This window comes from Macaca mulatta, chromosome 6, assembly GCF_049350105.2.
Source record: "Macaca mulatta isolate MMU2019108-1 chromosome 6, T2T-MMU8v2.0, whole genome shotgun sequence".
Classification (NCBI taxonomy): Eukaryota; Metazoa; Chordata; class Mammalia; order Primates; family Cercopithecidae; genus Macaca; species Macaca mulatta.
The window spans coordinates 152005328-152027450 of NC_133411.1; the positions used below are offsets into that span (position 1 = coordinate 152005328).

The following is a 22123-nucleotide window of genomic DNA, read 5'->3' on the forward strand; positions in this document are numbered from 1 at the left end:
GGTTTCCAAGTAGAGGCTAAAATGATTATGTCAGCACTTTAGAAAGACATCCCTGGAAGCTGAACCAAATAGTACTTTGCTTGCTGACATCAAAATCACACATTAAATAAATAGCAACACAATAGAGTTAACCATACTGTTCTAAACCTGCAGCTCAGATAGTGTCACCTTTGACCTACAGGCTTTGCTTGGAGGGTAGAGAGAGATTCTTAATTTGTTTCTTTTGCCAGACTTCCTAAGGGGAAATACTAGCTCATAGCATCATTTCCTATTAATGATCCATATGCTGGACTCTCTTTGAATTATATGAGAACTAAAGAGTAGATTTGATGGTATAGCTCTTTTTACCTACAGTCAAGTTTCAGAGTTGAAAGCTCAGATGGCAAAGATTTTGGCTCCTCCCACGCTATGTTAAGGTAGCAGTCAGTTATGCAAAATTACCATTTCCGTATGAACAGAATCTTTTCCCCAAACTCATACCTTATCACACTGAGTCTTAAAACTAAAGTAGGCAAAAACTTAAGGTTATGGTAAAAGCAACCAATATTTTTATGCTTCTAGCTAAGATTTTCAAACAAACAAAATATTGAATGCTGTCATGGTCCAAGATCTCAAAGCCCAGAAATTATATTTCTTACAAGGTTTTCCCTTTACCTAGTGTTTTAAAGGCTTACTTGCTAATGACGATGACAATTTTAGATGTTTAAGAAGGCGAACCTTATCAAGAAAACAAACTGCTTGCCTTTCATAGTTTTGGTTCAACATGAAATTTCAGGCTACTTTGTGTGTGTGTGTGTGTGTGTGTGTGTGTGTGTGTGTGTGTGTGCCCCCTTGCTGTTAAATTCCAACACATAATAGTAGGATTGCACTTGTTCTGTAACAGTCCATGCTGTTTCTTGTGGCTGTGGCACTCGAAAGGGTTTCTGTACATGGAGCAGGATGTATGTGTGTGCATGTGTTATGTACTACAGGCTTTTGTCAGCATTGCCTCTTTTGATGCCTATTAATGTTTGACAAAGTAAGTTATAATAATTCCTTTCCCAGTCCATCAGTTAGCTTTGGAAGAGGTGAGAGTGTTGATCCTTGAGCTGTTAATTCTCAGAAATCCCCAAAGATCAGTGCCCCTTTTTAATGTGTTAACTTTTAACCTCAGATGTCAAGGAGAGGAGCTAGTAATCATGGATGACCCTGCTTGACAACTGGACTAAGGACTAAATCCTAAGCAACCTCGCATTCCCGGTCAAATGCTATTGGCTTATAATGTAGTTAGCTCAATTTGAGTTGATTTGGGCCACCAATGTGCCTCGATCTGCTTTTACCAAAATATTGGTAACGTTGAAATCCATTGCACTAGTTCTGGACTTGGTGCACAAAATGTGCATCCATTAATAAAATATAGTTGGTTTGGCAACTGACAGGTATTTAGAAGTCGCGTTTTATTTCTTTGCTATTTCAAACAGTTGTTGATATGCGAAATTAATAAAAAGGTATCCCTGGATGCCTCACTGCGTTGAGATAGTCGTTGGTACTCTTGCCTACTCAGGAAGCTACTCTTGTCCCGTGGTCACAGCTTTTGTAGTTTGTTCATCGATTTTTATTTTTAAATTTTTTGTTGACTTTCCTTCCAATGGTTCTTGCTTGTACTCTTTTTGTTCCTCTCCTTGTTAGGGTTCAGAAACAAGCTAGATTTATTTGTGTGTTAGGTTAGAATGCTTCTGCCACCAGGCTATTTTCTTTTTTTAGTGGTAAGTGCTGTGTAAGGTACTCTTCATTAATGTGATAAGGTAGGTTGTGCATTTGAACACATGTATTTCCCCCAATAAATCCCAGATAAACCAGTAATTGTTTGAATTGTGAAGCTCCTTTAGTATTACTCAAATAAAGGTGGAGATTGTTGTTGTGTTTTCATCTATCCATCTTTGTCAGCAAAGAGAACAGGAAATAGAATCTTTCTGGAGATATGGAAAATCACAGCTCTCCATGGATTACCCAGGCTGTCTATATATACCCTCAGTTACTAAATGTAATTGGTTCCTTTTGAGAGATTTTTAATACAGCTCCCCAAACTACTTTCTAAATTGTTGATCCCTCTGCCAAAATGCTGATATCAACAGGGCATAGGACTTCCAACTGTCCTTAAAAAACCTCTGCAGCTACAGCCTCTGAATTTGGCTTCTTAACAGTTACAATAAATAAGCCCTGCTAAGACTTGCCTGGCTTCCACTGTGAAGGTGCTGGGTTTATGGGTTCTCCTGAACCATGCAATCCTCTGCTGCATTGTCTGTCATGAGAAGGAGCAAGCTGTGCTCAACAGTGGTAGGTCTACATTCCTAATGCGTCAAACAAACCAATCCCACATTACTATGGGCCCTGGTGCATTTGTGTCTCTAGAACATGCTCAGTCTCATTTCTCATATAAACCTTTCTGTTTTGTGTTGTAATCCCCAGGCCTCTGCTGTTGATTTATTGTCTCAGAGCTACTTTGCAGTTATAGACTAGGAGCTCTTCATCATGACCTACTTTCCCTCCCATAAAAATCACAGCACATAATAAAGAGTACACTACACACATTACAGGGAGACTCCTAATCCTTTTAAATTGCAGGCGCATGTGACAGATGGGATTGAAGAAGGTCTAAAAATGTGTATGTGACATGGATAAGAACAAATTCCACAAGTGTCAATGCTCTGCAATATCAAGATGGGCCAGAGGGAAATCAGTGAAATTTAAATTTTGTAGACAGTGCAAGGGAATAAGAACAGGAAATTCTGCCATTGCTGTAAGCAGTTAAGATCAATGTTTTGCAAAGAACAGTAATTAAATTTACACTTATAAATTAAATCCTCATGTCCTGACTGCAAATAATCCATTGTTGAATCTCCAGTTATTTCCCTTCTTGTATGTCTCCTTTTTTATTGACTACAGTAATATCTTCTGAATACTGAATGTCAAACTGTATTAGGCGCTTCAGTCCTCACCACAGTCCTAGGACTTTTTACAGATAAGGTCTCTGAAGGTCAGAGAGTTTTATAATTTGCCCAAGGTCACAGAGCTAGTAAGTGACTAAAATCAGATTTGCCAGACTCCAAAACTTACATCTTCCCATTTTGTCTTCTGTCTCTCAAATTAATGGTAGCTATAAAGACCACAAGTGCTTAAGACCCAGACAGTCAAGCCATCTAGGTCCCAGTCCAGCTGGACTCCTTCTCTGTGTGACCTTGGACAAATCAGTGAATCTCAGGGAGTCTCAGTTTTCTCATCTCAAGAGGGCAAGAATAATAGTACCTCCCTTACAGGGTTATTATGAGTAAAATAATCCATGTAAATGACTTAGCATGATAAGTGCTCAAATTCTGTGTTCTTATTGTCATTTATACCGTCACCATCTCATGCCTACTCTTTGCTACATACTGCACTGAGCATTTTATGTGTATTATCTTTTCAGTAGCTCTGTAAGGCAAATATTAGATCCCCACTTGCACAAGGGAAACAGACACAGAAGGGTTAATTATCTTGACTGAGATTATATAGCTAGTAGGTAGCAAAGTCAGGATTTGAACTCTAGTCCATCTAGCTCCAAAGCCTGTTTCATTTGTACCCGTATGATGATCTTAAGATCCTTTCCTGTATTTGATGTGATGATAGGCAGTGATGTCAGCGTCAGTGATGGTGAGGTCCATGTAGCTGTAGGTGCTGCCGCCTACTGAATGAGAAGCAGAACCAGGATCAGCCCAGGTCTGTCTGACTGCGGAGGCCAAACCACCCCTGAGCACTGTTACTCGCAGCTTAAGGCGAAGCAGTAACTTGGTATTTATGGATCTGCTAATTCCACTTACAGGAAGCTTGAAATTGGGGATACTTGGAAGAGTTACCCAGAGTTCTATTTTTGCTTTACAATTTTATTCCTCAGTTGCTTCCAGAAGGCTTACAGTCTTCCTTACTTTTATCTCTAAGACATTCCTGACTAAGTCGGAATTAGTTTGTGAGTTTGGACAGTATTAACAGGGCACTTGGGGCAGAAAATAAATCTCCCCCTTTTGTGTTAATTTGGAAAGTCTCTATGAAATGAGTAGATTGTTCCAGCCACATGGTAGAGCTCCATAAATCCATGGCTCATAGGTTATATGAGCTCCTGCTTCCGTCATTCAGCAGGCTCATTTGCACAGTGATTCTTCTCCGCAGACTGAAGAAAACTTCATTTGATTCTCTTGAAATCATCCCTTCCAAAATGAAATAGGATTGGAATAACCAACAAAGTTGTGAATAATTCAGATTCTCATTAGAATCCCAACTCGAGCTTTCAGCATAGAGGCAAACCCGTGGCCAGACAGTCAACAGGCTTTTTAAACAATTTGCATGTGTTCAAGTGTCAGAGTTAAATAAACAACAGTCACTTGGGGAATGGTTTTCCAGAGTCATTAATGAAAGTTTGTGTCGTCTGCTCTGACTTGATCTAATTTGCAAAGGCACCCTGTACCTTGGAAGAACGTGTAATAGTAATTATGATAATCACATGTCTGGCACTGGACATTTTGCTGTGTGCTTCCTTGCACATTATCTCATTTGATCCTGAGAATAGCCCTATCAGCGGTCTTCAGGAGTCTGGGCCTGGCTCACAATGAGACCCAGGGAACTGGCCCCTGGGACTATGGCTCTTGCCCATGGCAAAAATCTCCTTGCAGAGCTGATTCTCTTATGCTTGAATAACTTAATTATTTTAGAGGAAACAGCTGATGAGCAGAGTGGAATTCTCCCTCATTTGTTCTCGTGTCTCTTCCTGCTCTGCTGTATATAAATATTATCTTGGAAGCAATTTTTCACACATCTGTCTAAAGCCATGGTCCTTCCTCACAAGTTACTCTTCTTTGTTTCTCCAGCATTTACTACAGTTCTCAGGAAATAGTAAAAGCTCGCATTTTTGTTGACAGTTGAAATCGAAGTCCATGTTAATTTTGCTCCCATTGTAATTGGGTGAGGATCTCATTTTCAATAACTCATTAGAAAAAAAGAGACAAAATTGGGAGGCCAGAGGCAAAGCAGGATGTGAGGGAAAATAATGAGAACCAGGCCTATCACTAACTCGGAATTCATTTTCAAATGCTCTTAGCTAGGGATTGCTGAAGGTGCTGTAACCGAGGCCAGAGGCAGAAAGGTGCTAGAAGACATTGTTAGGTTGAAACTCATCCTTGTATGTTTGGGACAACAGCTTTTGTAGTGAAGATTGCCTGGAGATTAGCCAAATGAATGGCTGCTGCAGCCCTGGGACTTCACTCCCGGTCACTCTCCTACTTAGCTGTGTGGCAGGGCAGGCAATCTCTCATTGTGAGATAACCATCCAACTTGCTATGCTGTTGGCCTCCAGCTTAGAGATGCATCATGGGATGCATCTGCCTAGCACAGTGCCTGGCAGGTGCAAAACTCATACTTAGTAGCCATTTTTAAATGTCAATGATAATGGTACACAGTGAGGTTGTCACCTGAGGATGACCAAATAAAGAGTAGGAGAAAGCTTCTTAGAGGTTGCAGTCCTTGAGCTTTTCTTTCTGTTGTTGAGGCTCAGTAGGAGACTGGAGATGTTTGTAGCACTGGTAAACTTGTTTTTGGGTTTCCAGCTGGTCGGGAAGTTAGGAGTTTTTTCTTGCTTTTACTTTGTTTCCTTCTCTTCTTATTCCCTTGCCCCAGTTGAACTCAGCTACGTGTAGTGATTCAGTTTATCTTGTTGAAAATTTTCAGTCCTCTAGGGAAAATATGATACTGCTGTTTTCAGACAGCTGTGTTTAGGAGTGAGACTGATTTAACCAGCTGGCTGGCATCATTGGAGCCCGAGGACCCGCCAACCCATGGAGAGCAGCTGTTTGGGCTGAAATTCTTATAATTCTTATGATTTTGTTTCCTACATATCAGCTTTTGAGTTGCGTTTTTAAATGCACACAGAAAAGGAGAGAGAACCATGAGAAAGACTGATGTGTCTAGGGCCACTCATGGGTGAAAAGTGGCCCTAGACACATCAGAGACTGTTAGGAAGGAGAAAACTCAGGAGGGAGGAGACCAACTTCAAAGAGTAAGAGATGGTAATGAATGGATCCATAAATTTTGATTTTTCAATATATAGTGGGGATGTTATGCAGCCATTAAGGATCATGTCTGAAGATTTTTTTAATGAGGAAATACTGTATAATGTTAGATGAAATGTATGTGATACAAACAGAATAAAGAATATAATTTCAATGATGAAAAGTGTGTGTTAACATCAACTGGGATAATTCATATAAAGCATTTAACTTAGTGCCTGGTGTGACAAGGACTCAGTAAACCATAGCTACAGGAAGGCAGACTCTCTAACCACAGAACATGTTTGCCTCCTTCACTGTTATACCCAGAGTGCCTACTGTAAAGGAGATACTTAAAAGGTGTGTGTTGATTGAATGAATGAGCATCAGTATTATTGTATGCATTTAAAAAGGAATCTGGGGGAAAAAACTGTTATTTTCTGAAATTGTATCTACAATTGTGGCTACTGAACCTCCCTGAGACTTAGTTCTTCATTATAAAATGCTGAGGACATTACCTGTTGCTCAGGATTGCTGAGAACTGAGTGGGCTACATGAAAAGAACACAGTATGATGACTGGTACCTAAGGGAGTCTGCAGTAAGTGGTGGCTACTATAATCATGGTAAGCACCATGTAAGTATTAGCTATTATAATTATTAAAGTCTGCCATACTTTTATCTGTAGAAATAAAGATGAGAGTTATCATGATTTCTGTCTATCATTTTTTAGCATAAACTTTTAGAAGAATAAAATTCCCTCTTCCAAAAAAAAGCTTATAACTAAGTAAGACCTAAATGCTTACAGTGGTTATCTCTAAGTGGTAGAATCGGGATAATTTTTTGTTTTCTTCTGGAGACTTTTCTGCATTTTTCAAATCGTCCATAGTACATGTGTGTGTGTGTTTGTATATATGCGTGTGATACTTTTATCAAGATAAACGAGGAAAAGCTCAGCATCACAGATAACGTGGAACTGCTGAACTAGAAAAGGATGCTGTAGCTGAGGACAGCTGATGAGGATTGGGAAATGGTGCCCTGCCCTGGGGCCCTTCATGAAATGTTATTTAAATCCATGTTTCACAGTTTAAGAAAGTTACGAAGTAATTGTTAAGAACTTAGAACCAATGAAGAAAGATAAAGGAATTTTTGATTCATTGGTTCTGGACAAAGGTAGTCAAAAACTTCAAGTGCTGTTAACAGACAGTGGCTTCTACTGAGCACAGCTGCTTTCTGTTTCCCTGGAGAGAACAATGAAAAGCCGCTCAGTGGAAATTGTGGCAGAAGAGGTTAGAAATGGAAGTGGGTGGTTATCAAACTCTGGGATAAGCTTCCAAACGAAAATGTTTAATGCCATTTCCTAGAAATGTTTAAAATGAAGTCTTGAGCAACTGCCAGTGGTCTTCTCAGATGTTTTCTTGCTGATTCCAAGACACTGCCAAGCTTTTCGTTGTACTGCTTCAGGCCTGTTTTCTTCCCAGTTCACAGATGTGAGTAACCTTGTTGTGAAACTTTGTTTGCAGATATTTAACACCGTGCCCGATATGCCTCTCACCAATGCCCAGCTGCACCTGTCTCGGAAGAAGAGCAGTGACTCCAAGCCCCCGTCCTGCAGCGAGAGGCCCCTGACGCTCTTCCACACCGTTCAGTCAACAGAGAAACGTGAGTCTCTGCTGCGTGGGGCCAGCGTGGCATTCAGGGACATCCCATGCTACCTGCCGCGGCTCAGGGTGGACACTTCCAGCTCTTCTCTGTGTGCTGCTGGCTTTTTGTGTCCTTGAAGACTGTATCATTGTGCCCTCCCAGGTGCCTTTGCTGAGTAACCCTGATAGGACGGGAGAATGAAAGGGAAGGGCTGCCACTGAGGATTCTCTTTCCAGATCTCCTGTGAACAAACAGCTGAGTCTCTTTTCCTCCTGCTCCGACACAATAAGAGCTGAGCTCAGGCACTGCTTCTTCAGCTCCCCTTTTGTTAGCAATTCCCGTAGAGCCAGTGTGCTTTCCTTTTCTCAGTTGTAATGAAATACCCATTAGTGTGAGTCACATGCCCTACTAGAATGTGACTCTGTGAGGGTGGCACCTTGTTCAGCTTGATGTTTTACTCCACCTCTCATGGTGCCTGGCATGGAGTCGACACCTAAAAATATTTGAAATTCATTAGTGAATTAATTAGGGAACAATACCCCACTTGTTCCAAATACCAGCGTGTTATCGCCACAATTATATCACATCTGTTTTTCATCTCAGGATTTCTGAGTTCTTTGCAATGATCAGGTACTGACCCCTAAAATATACAGTATTGTTTCAGCCTTTGCTCTGAGAGCGCCTCCGTTTGCTCATCTGTAAAATCGAGATAAGAGGACCCACTCATAGGAAGTTATGCGAATTAAATGAAATTATGCATTTCAGCATCTGGCATAAGGCCTGGGACATGGCAAGGGCCAATTACTGAGAGCTGCCACTACCATTATTGGTTACTGGTTAATCACACACAGATAACCAAGTCTGGTTCTTTCATGCAGCTGACATTTACATGACAGCTCCCAGGCACTGGGAATATCAACATGGGACCTTGGCTTTAAGGAGTTCAAAACTGGGTAAGGAAGGTAGACAAGTGACTACAAATGTAAGTCAGCATCACAGCTGCTTCCTTAGAGAGACCTACACTGAGAGAGGCAGCGGAACACAGTGGTTAAACACACTCTGGCCCGGGTCGTCTGGGTGTGATTCTGCCTCTGCTGCTCATCAGCGATGTGTGGCTTGGGAAGTTACCTGATATCTCAGGGCCCCATTCTCCTCTTCTGCAAAATAGGGTTGATGCTTTCTATTTCATGGGGTCGTTCTGAGGATTAGGACCCTTCAAACGTTGCCATATGCAGAGTCAGTGCTCAGTAAATGCTGGGTGGTGATGGCACTGGTATTGCCATCATCATTATTATTATTACTCATTTCTGTGAGGTACAGTAGAGGGACAGGGGCAGGACAGTCCCTTGAAGAGGAGAGGCTTCATATCTGGATTGTTATCTTTCTTCTTGTCACAAAAAAAGGTGGTTATTTAATCCCCTTGTATTTCTAAAGTAATGGCCTTCCTTACCATAACTCCTAAAAGCAAACCTTCCCCATCCCAAAACTCTTACTGCACTTAAAGATGTCATTGAATCTCATCATGTGGCTGTACCTTGCTATATTTAGTATCATTCGGGTTGTTTCAAATATTTTGCTTTTATAAGTAAAGCTACTATTAACATCCTTGTAACGAAATCTGCTCTTATTTCATGAGCATTTCTTTAGATAAATTCTTAGAAGAATTTCTAGGTCAACAGATGTACAAGGTTTCAGGACTTTGACCCTGTCCTGGGATTGGCTTTCCTTCTCACAGTGGCCTGTGTTCCTTTTAAATATATCTGGCTGGGGTCACTCTCAGTGTGGTCTGCACGTGGCCTGGGCCCCTGCGAGTGTACCAGGGAACACTTGGAACAGAACTGGCCTCACTCACACCTGCTGAATGAATGAGGCATCAGGCTATGGGGTAATGTGCTTCTCAGGTTTCCAGGACAGCCACAGTCACCTAATGTTTTGTACTAATCAGTGTACGGTGTAGATTAGGAGAGGCTAGACAGTATTGGTAAATTCCCCTAAGCTTAAAATAGTGCTGGGTATGTAGTTAGACTGAAGCAGCAGCAGCGTTGGAACAGGCTTTAAAGCATTGTCTGGGAGCTCATAAGAATGACGATGGAGATCAGGAGAAAATCAACTAGATCTTTGTCCAAGATTAATTTTATCACACAAGGCAAAGGATGAAAGTTAAGGATTTGTGAAAGCAGGACTGTCTCAGCTGCAGAGCAAGCTGCTCTGTCCATGTCTGCAGATGGTAGACAGGGGATGCAAAAGGGGAAGAGAGTGAACAATAGGGCCTTTCTCTTAATGTTAGGAAATGCTCCCTGGAAACACGACCGGCGCATACAGGTAGGCTCAGATATTTGTAGGGAGTCTATCTTTCCCTCCTTTCTCAGAGAATAAACATTATAACTGCAAGTCTGTGTGTTCTTTAATTGCAATTTATGTATGTGTCTGTGTGTATATATTGGTTTGTTTTAGAGACCCCTTTTTTTCTGGGAAGCTAGTATACTATACAAACCGGCATGAAGGGCACCCTGTGGGGGGCCAGTGGGAGAGTTGACTGAGGAAGACTGAGCTAGGAGCTGGAAGGTTGTGCTGGGACCTGCCCCCTCCCAGGTTGTAATCCAGCCACCCATCACTGTTGGGTGAGCAGATGATAATGCACTGTGAAGTTTTCACACAATTCACCTTTCCCTTTGTCTGGTCTATGGACAAAGACAGAAAACTTTTTCCCAGCACTTTGCTGAATTTACTCTTTGGCATTAAAGTACAGGTAACGATTATGCAAATATAATTTGTGAAAAAAAGTATGTATTTCCATATAACAGTGATTTCAGTTTGAGGCCTCCTGATACACTTCGCTCAGTGCTTAAACACCAGTCATGTACATAACCTCTCATTCACCATTTGTGCTACAGCCACATAGCTCATGTGGCTCACTGTGACTTATTTAATATACTTCTTTAAGTTAACGTTAAGGCAACTCACTTCTTTCCCTGGCTTCATCCTGATACATAAGATCTCTAAAAACATGACTTCGATGATCTCACTGTATTATTCTCTAATATATGTTAAAATAAATATGTAACCATTAAGATGGAAAGTGGTCATCCATATCCCACCTTAGAATTATTTTGTGTACCACTTGTGGAATGCATACCACCGTTTGGAATCCACAAACTGGCTTTTAATTTTGACTGACTTCCATCCTTCCTCTTAATTTAAGTACACAAACTCAAGTTCCTTTTGTCCACTCAACTAGAATTGGGTTCAGATATTGTCAGTGGGCTGTGGACACTTGCCGTTCATGTCAGTTTCCTGCTGCGCCCTTTCAGTTCATAGTGACACCTCTCCTGGTTTGATGCCACCTTACCTTTCTTCAGGTTCTTGCCACAGAGCAGATGCCCGGTTGGAGGGATGTGCTGTGAGGGCACACATGCACCCATAGGCACCTGCACATGCGCCCTCCCGCATACCTCACCTCTACCTTCACACTTGCCCTGCGATCGTTTTCAGAACCTCATTTCTTTTGATAAGTCTGTCCACCTGATCTCTTTTGAGTCCAGTCATTCTCCTTTTTCTCTTCATTGATGCACTTGCAAGTTAATGTTTATTTGGCATTCCATTTGTCAGTACTCTTTCCAGTTTCCCAGTTGAAATGCTTAATGGGGCTGAGGCTTCCAGAATAGCTCACTTAGGTATTTCCCTCCAAGAGACTCCAGGTGTTGTTGACAGCATACATTTTTCTCCCAACCTCTCTGCAGTGTCCTTATTCTGTGCGGAAGTTGGAGCCCATTGTTTGCTCTTAGAGGTGAATCTTGGCCTCGAATTGTCATTTGCCTCTTTCTTCCTGGAGAAGAAGCTCCTCAGGCTCAGGCCTCTGCCTTTGCACCTGTACTTCAGGCTCATGGTCTGGGATATTAGATGATGCTCATAGATGTGTGTCTTATTATCCAGAAGGGGTTTTTCCTTCAGTGTAAGTAGACCAGGTGTGTGTCCAGGTCCCTGCCTGCGACTCTCTCTCTTTAATCTATGGGTATTAGTATAGTCTTCTCTAGGTGGTTTTTTGTTTTGTTTTGTTTTCCTTTTCCTAAACGTAAAGCTGTCATCTGTTCTCAGGATGAAGAGTTTGATGGTTTCTCATGCTCTGTGCTGGGCAGGGACTTAGATCAGTTATAAGACAGCAAGTGGCTCCTCATATCATAGGCAATGTGTGATGGAAATGGGGCTAGGAGTGAAATGGGACCAGCCTCTGAAATTAAAACTTTGTGGACAAAAGGAAAGGGAATGATGGGGAAATGCAGGATTTAGAAAGCATCATAGCAACAAATACAAACCATCCGGAAACCACTGAATATTTTAGTGAAGAAGGAACTAGATATCAAAGTTATCTGTAGACAGTCAAGGAATGTTTTCTGAAAGGAGTTTTGAGAAAGATATAAAATGATGTGAAGATCCCATTCTGGTCCAATAGACAGGAAAGGTGGTCTGTGATGGGAGAGTCTCTCTGTGCGTAGCAGGGGGTAGCTGTTGTCTGTAGAACTGCGGAGAGAACTGTAGAAAGGTAATTTAGCCAAACTGAACCTGGAAGACATTTTCCCTAGAAATTGATTTTTTGCTTGTCTGTGTTTAATATCTATGACTATATAACTTACCAGGTGGTTTCTTGGGTTGGACGTTGTGCACCACAACATCCCAATTAATCTTTAAAATTATATGACACAGGTACTGTCCCTATTTTGCAGTTGAAAGGAAATAAAATTTACATTAAATAGCGTACACTCAGGATTACACAGCAACAATGTAGATTTGAATCCTGTCATTCTACCTCGAAGTGACACTGTTAACCAATCGTTATTTTGCTGTCAAATTGTGGGATGGTTCGACAGGAGATGCGTTCCGTTAGGGTTAGCTGTTGTGACCTAGTCTGCACACTCATCCTTATCTCCAAGGGAAAGTGTTTCCAGTTCCACTTAAGAACCTGGAATTCAAAGTTTCATTAAGCTGGGCGTCTGCCCGTAAAATGCTGAGGGGCTGGGGTGGAAGTACAAATGGATACATTCGGTAAAGAACTTTCAGGCCAAACTAAATTTGAACCTCGCCTAATAATAACAATAAAAATAAAAATAATTATAGCTCTACTTATGAGCCTGCAAACCTCATTGTCTCGTGTCATCCCCACAATTAATAATCCTGTGAGGTAGGTTCTTATATCCAAATTTTACAGACAAGTAAACTGAGGTCGAGATGTTAAGCAGTTACACTGTTAGCAAATGGCAGAGAAGGGGTTTGTACCTAGGTAGTCTTCCTTCCCTATACTTTGTCATCTCCAAAAGAGTGCCTTTGTCAGTTCTTGAGCTACCAAAGTGAAAACCTTGCTAGCCTGAGTTACAGAAACAATGAAAGCCATCTGTTCCAGCTTCCAGGGCTACATGGGGGCAGCTGAACCATACTGAATGGGTTCCTCAACATGCGTCCTGGCAGGCTGCAGCCACATGACAGTCTCCCCTCCAAATCTAGCACCAACTACACAGAGAGCGATACGTGTTGAACGGTAGCTTTAATATACTCGGCCAAGCCACTCAGGCTCATTTGCAATCACCTTCGAACAGATGGAACGAGGTTTTTCAACTGTGCTGCCAAATGAATGGCAGCAAAGGAGATTACTGTTTAATCTCCAAGTTTCCACACAGATACATCATCCAGCAGAGACTGTACTGGTACATCTAGGTGAAAGGTACTGACACACAAGCTGTACTTTTTCTGGACAACTGTAGAAGGGGGAGCCAGAAGGATTGAAGGGAGCCAGCAACAAGGTCTTGTACCTTATAGATTTCTTCCAAGAGGTTGCAAGGTGGCACTTAGGATTTATTCTGTCCCAAATTTTTAGCATTTATACCAAGATGTTGAAATGCGTTTCTTGGAACGGAGGTTCATAGACTTGAGTGTGCATTCGAATCTTGTAGGGAGCTTGTTAAAAATACAGATGCTTGGTCTCCTACCAAGGATATTCTGAGTCAGGAGGTCTTGGCTGGGGCTCAAGCATCTATATATTTAAAGCACCCTAGTGATGCCAATGCTAACTCAATTTAGAGAAGTACTGGCTTGGGAAGGTGGGGACAGTCAGGGTGGCTTGTCTTCTGTCATTAGCAGGACATCTCTTTGAATCACTGTTGGAGTTTGGAGCACTCTGGCATGGTGGATGAAAACAGAGGCTCTGCAGTGAGACTGAGACTGAGCTGTTTTAATGTCATCTCTATCACCTACCACTCTGAGACCTGGAATATGTTACTTTCCTTTTCTGAGCCTCCGTTTTCTCATCTGTAAAATCTATCACTAGTAATAGCTTCCTTGGAGGATAATTGCCATGATTAAGTGAGCCAGTATATATAAAGTACTTGACGCTGGGCCTAGACCATAGTAAGCACCTAATAAATGTTAGCTACAATTATGATGATTATCATCAGGCTATAGTTTTACCTTACAACTGACTAAGGAAATATACGCCTCTTTGGAGCCTGCAGATGCAAAGGGGAGGCCCATATGTGAGGGAAATGCAGAGTCCCCCCGGCCCCTGAAAGAGCCTGTTTGATGCTTGAGTGCAAAAACATCAGCAGCCTAGGACATGTTGTACAGTGTCGGTGGAAGTGGGGGTGGGGGCAGGAGGGGATTCTTGGGCCTTGTTTTACATGGATCATGTTAACTAGCTGCTGAGATTATAGCTCTGAATGATTATTTTAGTTCTGTTAATTCATCCTGGACCCTCTCCCAGACAGGCCCAGTGAGAGGTTGAGAATTCAGCTTATGTATTTCTCATGTGTGTCTTCCTTGTTGAAACATGACTGGGAATTCATACTATTCAAAGGCTTACGTAATGCCTTTCTCTGAGCAGTCAAAGCTGTAGCATGTGCCCTTTCTCAGGTTGCCTTTGCAGATCCCGGGTGCCCTGGGCACACCTGTTTGCTTTGGAAGATGACATGTTTATTCACATGGATTCCTATTGTCACACGGGCTGCAGAAGGTGTGTAATGTGTTTCTTGGGTCAATTATGTGTAATTACTACACGTGACTGAAAACCATGTTGATAATATGGCCATTAAAAAATGATGCTGTGGAAAGCTCGTGGCAGGAAAAAAGTTCCAGCTAGACCCATTAAATGAAAACAAGCACATTCTAGACGCATGCTTTTGGCACTATCACCAAGTGAACAAAGCAGATAACATTAAGTATGATGTGAGTCTGCTTTGTTAAAAGCATGACACACGTCTCTGTGTGTGTGTGTATATGTATATATTCCTCTGTGTAGCAGAACAATTGGACTTTTACACACCAAAATGAATACAGCTGGAGGGTGGCCCATGCAGGATATTTGTGTGCAGATGCAAATGCTTTTCTATACTTTCTAAGTTGGAGAGAAATGCGTATTTCTTATATATTCACTTGTTTTTAAGTTATTAAAAACAAAACTCCCTAATCATACCTTTCATGTACTATCTCAAACCCATTTTGCAGTGAATCGTGGTATAAAAGTAAGTAAACGTGTAGTTTCCTTCTTTCTAATGAGCAAGAATATAAGCCATCAGTACATGGACTCCCTCAGATCCCAGTCAACTGTAGATTAACAGGAAAGCAACTTTTCCTGAAAGCAAGTTCTCACGTAGAAAAGAGGGCTGTCTTGTGAGTAATAGAGTGTCCATTTAACTCTGATCATTCAACCCCCTATTCAACATTCATCAGAGGCCCATTCCTCCCTTGTGGTTTCTGAAATGGTGTTTTAGGGCCAGTCTTTCTCATTGTGCCTCCATGTCTCTTTCCTGTGAATCAGTGCAATCCCAGGCCAGCCACAGTGACTTCCCCATTCTCTTACGAAATTCAGTTTTATTGGCATTTTTTCCCTTTGCAAACAAAAGGGTTATTACAGGTGATATAGGGAAAGAGTCAGTCTGTCCACCCAGAACCATAATCAGAAGTCGTTTTGCTGAAGATCATCTGTCAAAGTTTTAATATCATCTTTCATGTACTATGATCAAAACAATGGATTGACTCTACTTTTCACTTTTTTTTTTTTTTTTTTTTTTTTTTTGAGACAGAGTCTTGCTCTGTTGCCCAGGCTGTGGAGTGCAGTGGGGCGATCTTGGCTCACTGCAACCTTTGCCTCCTGGGTTCAAGTGATTCTCCTGCTTCAGCCTCCCAAGTAGCTGGGACTACAGGTGCCCGCCACCACACCTGGCTAATTTTTGTACTTTTAGTAGACATGGGGTTTCTCCATATTGGCCAGGCTGGTCTCGAACTCCTGACCTTGTGATCCGCCTGTCTCAGCCTCCCAAAGTGGTGGGATTATAGGTGTGAGTCACCGCGCCCAGCCTACTTTTCAACTCAATGTGTAGAGTCTGTCATCACCCAAACTCCTTTTTAAGATTTTTTTAAAAAAATTGCCCAAACTGTTTTTATATACCCAAACTTATTACACAGACTGCTTTCTAAGATTATTTTTATCATAGGGACTGAGGCTGCTGGGTCAGCCTGAAATGAGACCACCTCAGATTTTAGTGTGGCTTGGCATGTCACTATTATCAGGAGCAAGAGCTACAGGGGGTAAAAATTGCTTTGGAAAATCTGATTCCAAACTTCCCATGTACTTGGGTATTTCCCAGAGATGGTAAACTCAGAAATTGCTGTACACTCATCATTTTTTATTGCAAAATTCATTAAGCTGCCGTGCTATTATCATCCCATCTTGTCAAGATGATACATTACAGACTTCATTGCAAAACTTTAACAAGCAGGAGAAAGTACACCTCTCTCCTGACCACAGCACAGGAAAGCCTCTGGGTATTTTGTGTTTGCCTTCCTATTTTTTTATATAAATCTCCTTGTCTTTGTAAAACTTCGCGCTGTCTGGTAACTCCCTTTTCTTCTTGTTTGATCATGTGGAGAGTCCGTTCCCTCCTTTTGGCTCTATGAGGCATCCTGAGAGGCTGTTAAAGAATAGTCCTCTTGCCTCTTCTTTTTGCCCTTTACTCTTAGGCACCATGGAAAGTTGGGATATTAGCCTGTATTCTGACAGAGTCCCATGCATGGTGGGAAACCTCCCGCAAATGTTTCATATTTACCCTCCAGCTCTGTGTATTCAGTGAGCCAGACCTGTTCGGGCCTGCCAAGACGTGTGAATTTGGCTTGGCTCTGTGAGTGCTTTCCTGGCCTCGCCTCTGGGTTCTGTGATAAACAGAGCTCCTGCCTCCCGTGTGTGATGGGGTTGCCATTAGAGTGGGTCGGAGTCACTTGGTAAATATGGAAAGTGAAGTCGCTCAGCTCCCAGATTTCCATGGCAACCCCCAGAACAAGTACAATATCACCAAAATTATTCTGCGGCTTTCCTTTTTTAGTTGCAGTGATTTGGTTGCATACTCATGTTTTTCCGTTCCTGATTTGTACAAAAAACAAAAACTCTGCCCACTGTCATCAGTACTTTGGTTTCAAGGACATTCATGGTCCCTGTCTAAAGCACCTGAAAAATTCAGTCACACAAAACTACCTCTTTCTGTTACAGCAGCATAAATTTTTGACTGTGTATTATTCTCTTATATTTAATATTTATCTTATAACCATTCACGGAGCCTTAGTGTCAGTGACCCGTGGGCGAGGCACCAGGAATGGATGGCTAATGTTGACCTCACCAGCCACATTAATGGATGCCGTGTGGCCAGACAGCATGTCCCTGCCCTCAGGTAGTTTGCATCCTTAAGGACCAAGTTCACATCCAGTTTGTCACTCCTTATAGAACGTATGTTTATGAAAGCACTGCCAATGCATGCTTACCATTATTTGGGGATTTATTTTATCATTTTCTTGTTGCTGGGGTCTTGTTTTCTGTGACTGATACAAAGACAGATTCTTGTTGACAAACATGTTTGAGGTGAGCAAGCATTCTCACTGACTTCAACCAGTTTAGGCATACTTCTGAGTTGTGGGCATTCTTTCCTTTTTGTCATGGTCCTCTATGATCTTGTTGACTTGACTCATAACTAGCTGTTTTTCTTTTGAAGCCCACTAGCCTATAATTTTTTTCCTTCAGCAACATAATTGCCATCAGTCCTTCTTATACCTTCTATGAGGATACCAGAGCTGGATTGAATCATCAGTGACTCAGGGAAGTCTAGCTATGTTATTTGAAGGATTTGCTTAATTTTTATTTTTATTTTTTAAAGTGTCTTCTAGGCTGCCTGTTCTTGTGCGCTTCTGTCAGGAGCAGTACTCATTTGCCTAGCTGATGAAAAATGCTCCTATTTTGAGTGACATTACTGAATATTATTATTATTATTATTATTTAAAGGAGGCAGAATCTTGCTCTGTCACCTAGGCTGGTGTGCTGTGTCACCATCATACCTCACCACAGCCTTGAACTCCCAGGCTGAAGCAATTCTCCTGCCTCAGCCTCCCAAGTACGTGGGACCACAGGTGTGTACCACCAGGCCTGGCTAATTTTTCACTTTTTTTTTGTAGAGATGGGGGTCTCACTATGTTTACCAGGTTGATTTCAAAATCTTGGCTTCAAGTGATCCTCCCACCTTGGCCTCTGAAGGCGATGGGATTGCAGGCATGAACCGCCATGCTTGGTTCATTTTCTCCTTATTTCCTAATTGCCTCCAAATGCTTTAAAATTTGTCTTGGTATAGTTTGCTATAACCACTAAAACATTTGACTGGCCATTGATCTTATTCTCCACCCTTTCCCTGGAATAATCCTCACCTGCCTACTCACCCTCAGTAAAGATTGTCAGCCTTTCAGCTTAGATCCTCTACCTAGATGTTCTCAGTCTCATGATGTATTGTCTACAGATGACGAGACCTTTCTTCTACAAAATTGTAGTCGTTTTATAGTCAGGCAGTGCCAGGTTTCTGGGTTTTCTTGTCATTTGTCCCAGCAAGGGATACCAATAAAGAGTTGGCCTCTTAGGATGCATATTTGGCCCTCTTGGCTGTAAAACTATGAAGCCTTATGATACATTTTTATACCCTCCTTTACTAATGGATAGTAAGGGAGAAAAATAATCTCCTGCTAACATTTTAGAAAGACGAATATACTTTTAGCAAGATACTGTTTTTAGTTTGTAGAATGATAATCCTCTCCTGGAAAAGTAAATATAATCACAGGAGAAATGTGAGCGATAGTTACGCTCTTCTGTTTCCTGAGAATTCTGTCACGCAAACTTGGCCCTTTAAGCTTCTCAAAATCAAGTTAATAAAACTGTTCCTCTGTCCTGTCCTGTGAAGCAGTAAATGTCTCCAGTTGAAGCCCGGGGAACCGTCCTCACTCTCTTTCTTTATATGGTAGTCTCGAGCTCCTCACGGTCTTTCGGGCATCTTTGTATGCGTGTTTTGTGAAAAGGAAAATCTTACTGATACTGCTTCATACTGATAAATGGCACATCCAATCTCTCAGTGATCCCCTTATTATGTAATCTTAGTGTTGTTTTTCTTTCTGGTAGGAAGTTCCCATTTACAGGCCCTGTTAGTCCTCCTACATCTTGGCTCAGTGTAACTCTTTTGGCTTCTCTTTGTTGTCGTTTTTGTTCAAAAATGAAGCTCTTAAAATATGAACAGTTCTAAATCTCAGACATCAGTTCAATCTACTTTTTCCAAATCTACTTTGAGTTCAGTAGTCAGGAGGTAGCCTTATAGGGTTTTTCTCTCTCCTGTGGGGCTTTATGCAGGGCATTAAGGATTTGCTAAGATATCAGGGGTATTGGGGTGAGTGTGTATGTATTTAGTGTGAGGCTTACTGTAAAATCACTTCATAAGCATACTTTATTTTTACAGACATGACTCGTGCAAAAGGAAAAGTATTTTTATGACACATCATCCTCTTAGTTGCCTAAAGAGACCTGAGTTCAAATGTTGCCCTTTAAATTATCATACCAGTGACTCTAGACTATCCTGTGAGGGACAAATTGTAACATACCCCTGACTCACTGCAAAAAGGTCCAGGATTAGCCTAGATATTATGTTTAAGTGAATTAATTGCCAGAAGTATCAGTTGATTTTAGTATGTTATATCTGTAATCAATAGAGGACAAGAATCACATTCCATATCTATAATATTTTGCCACAGCAATGATGGGTGCCTGTACCATTGAGCTAAATTATCTCCAAAAATTGTGTTTTCCATTCATGATTCCAAGTTTTTAAAGATGGGAAGAACATAAAGTTCTGTTCTTTGAGCGATATTCTGAAGTTTACAAGATACATTCCTGCCTGTGATCCCACTTGATCCTCATGACAGTTCCACAAGCTGTGAAAGGCAGTTCTTGTTCTCCCCATTTTATAGATTGTTAACCAGGAATCCAAGATCAAGTAGAAATTGCCGGAGGTCACATAGCCAGTCAGGGCTTGAAGAGAACTCAGCTTTTCTGTCTCTTGGCTTGGCAATATTCTCCAAGCGTGAATATGACTGCTGGGACTATGGACTCAGGTATTTTGTTGTTGTTTATAGGCAAACCATTCTGCAGCCCAGTACAGAGTGATTTATCAAAGAATTCACTTGAAGTTAAACACCAAGTACATGGAGCTAGAGGCAACCCGAAAGACGTGTCTGAGAAAGGGTCAGGAATTTAGACTGTTGGAGTCATAAGGACATTGGTGGCTGAATAGTAGATCTTCTCTGGTGAGGCTCTATGGAAGTGGAGGTGGGACATGGCCTGATGAATTAGAGCAATATTAGAGACAGGAGTTTTAGAATGAAAGGTGAGTGTCACAGAAGCCAAGGGGATCTGGGTGAATGTGAGGGGGTCTATGAAGGCTTTTCTCTAGTCTGGCAATCTGCCAGTCAAAAGAAGATGCAATTTATGGTGCCATGGTAGGGCCACTTTTAGAAAAAATCCTGGCTTATATTAAAGGGGAGATATATCCTGTTACAACGAGGAAGGGGGTTTGCTTTAAAATTTCGAGTCACCTGTTCCCCCTTAACTCTTCCTTTCCCACTTTTAATTCTTAACCTTTTCTATGTTGTTTCTTAAGCTTCCCTGGGATCAGAGATCTTGATCCAGTCTTATTCTTTATAAATGTTTGTGCATGTAGCAATAGACTGTCGCTATGCAATAATAGTAATATGGGACTTGTGACTTTTTCCCCCCAGAGGAACAAAGGAACAGCATCATCAACTCCAGTTTGGAATCTGTCTCATCAAATCCAAACAGCATCCTTAATTCCAGCAGCAGCTTACAGCCCAACATGAACTCCAGTGACCCAGACCTGGCTGTGGTCAAACCCACCCGGCCCAACTCACTGTAAGTATGATGTCCAGCTGCCTACCCCACAAGGACTTTGGCCAGCCATTCCACCTAGAATTTGCTATCTGGCTCCATCTGACTTCGGACCATTGTCCCCTGAACATTATTTAAACCTCCTCCCTAAACTGGGAGCTCAGCTGGCTTGTTGTGGGTTTTTCAAGCATCATCATCTCAGAGGGAGTCGTTATTCTTAACATACTGCTTCTTAGCCTTGGTGATTTTTGATTTACCGTCCTGCTGAGATGGCTTTGGTGATAGCTATTGCCTGTGCTGGCTGCTGGGCATGAAAAGCAATTTCTGTAAGTTTTACAAACATCCAGGGGCTGTAGCAGCTCTGTGGCCGAGTTTGTTTCACTCATCCATGTTGTCTCGGTTTCCCTCCCCACTGACTATGTTGGAAATGTTCAGTGCCGCCTCCGTGTCCGTTTCCATAAGGAAGAGGCTCCAGGAGCCCTTTGTGTCTTCACATCCTCAAACCTTAGCATGACTATGACTTCTTAACAGATACTATTAAAGAGAAGAACCCTTTTTGCTTTATTTTTGGGCATTGAGCACCCATAGTCAGGACAATTAGTTTGGGGGCTGGTTGTCTAGCCCTCCACAGAAACTAGATCTACTCTGCTAGGATCAGAAAGTTCTCCCTCATGGTTTCAACCCACATTGCTTCGCATGCTTCTTTAGACCATCCCATAAATCTTGTCAACTAGCGCCTTTGCAGAAAGAATGTGAGGCCATGACCAGAACAGTTGGACTCTCAGGCTACAGTTATGTAAGACTCAGGAAAAACAGAGATGATTTTGCCTTTCTCTAAGTGAAAATAGATTGAGGTTCAGCCACAGACTGTCTTCAGGGCGGTTGTTTCACGTGGGGAGACACTAGCAAGGCGGTGAGATGCTAGGATGTCAGTAACCTTTTACTGCTCCTCCGCATGCCATAGTTTCATGGCAGTACCCTGTCATTCAATCGCTATGAGATATTTACAAATCTGCAAAATGAGTCTGATAATGCCTTAGAAGACACTAAGGGCTATTAAATACTTTGGAGGAGAGATGACTCCAAAATGGACGTAAGAGGTACATAATAAAAATGTTACTATACTGTGGGATGAAATCTTAAACTGAGAATATCAGGTCTTTTTAGTTGTTGGCAGCTTTAAATCATACTGAT

At 41.7% G+C, this 22123-nt stretch overlaps 1 protein-coding gene across 50 annotated transcripts in view; it reads left to right on the plus strand.

The window, feature by feature from the left end:
* The window catches only part of ARHGAP26 (Rho GTPase activating protein 26), an 840200-nt gene that overhangs the window by 742928 nt on the left and 75149 nt on the right, over window positions 1-22123 (plus strand). For all 50 annotated transcript variants that reach the window (XR_013394918.1, XR_001445584.3, XR_013394919.1 and 47 more), the window contains 2 exons: window positions 7572-7710; window positions 20803-20953. Coding sequence is in view for 47 of the 50 variants with exons in the window: in XM_077937293.1 (XP_077793419.1) it covers window positions 7572-7710; window positions 20803-20953 (290 nt within the window). In the remaining 3 variants the exon portion in view is untranslated. The remainder of the gene's footprint in view (window positions 1-7571; window positions 7711-20802; window positions 20954-22123) is intronic.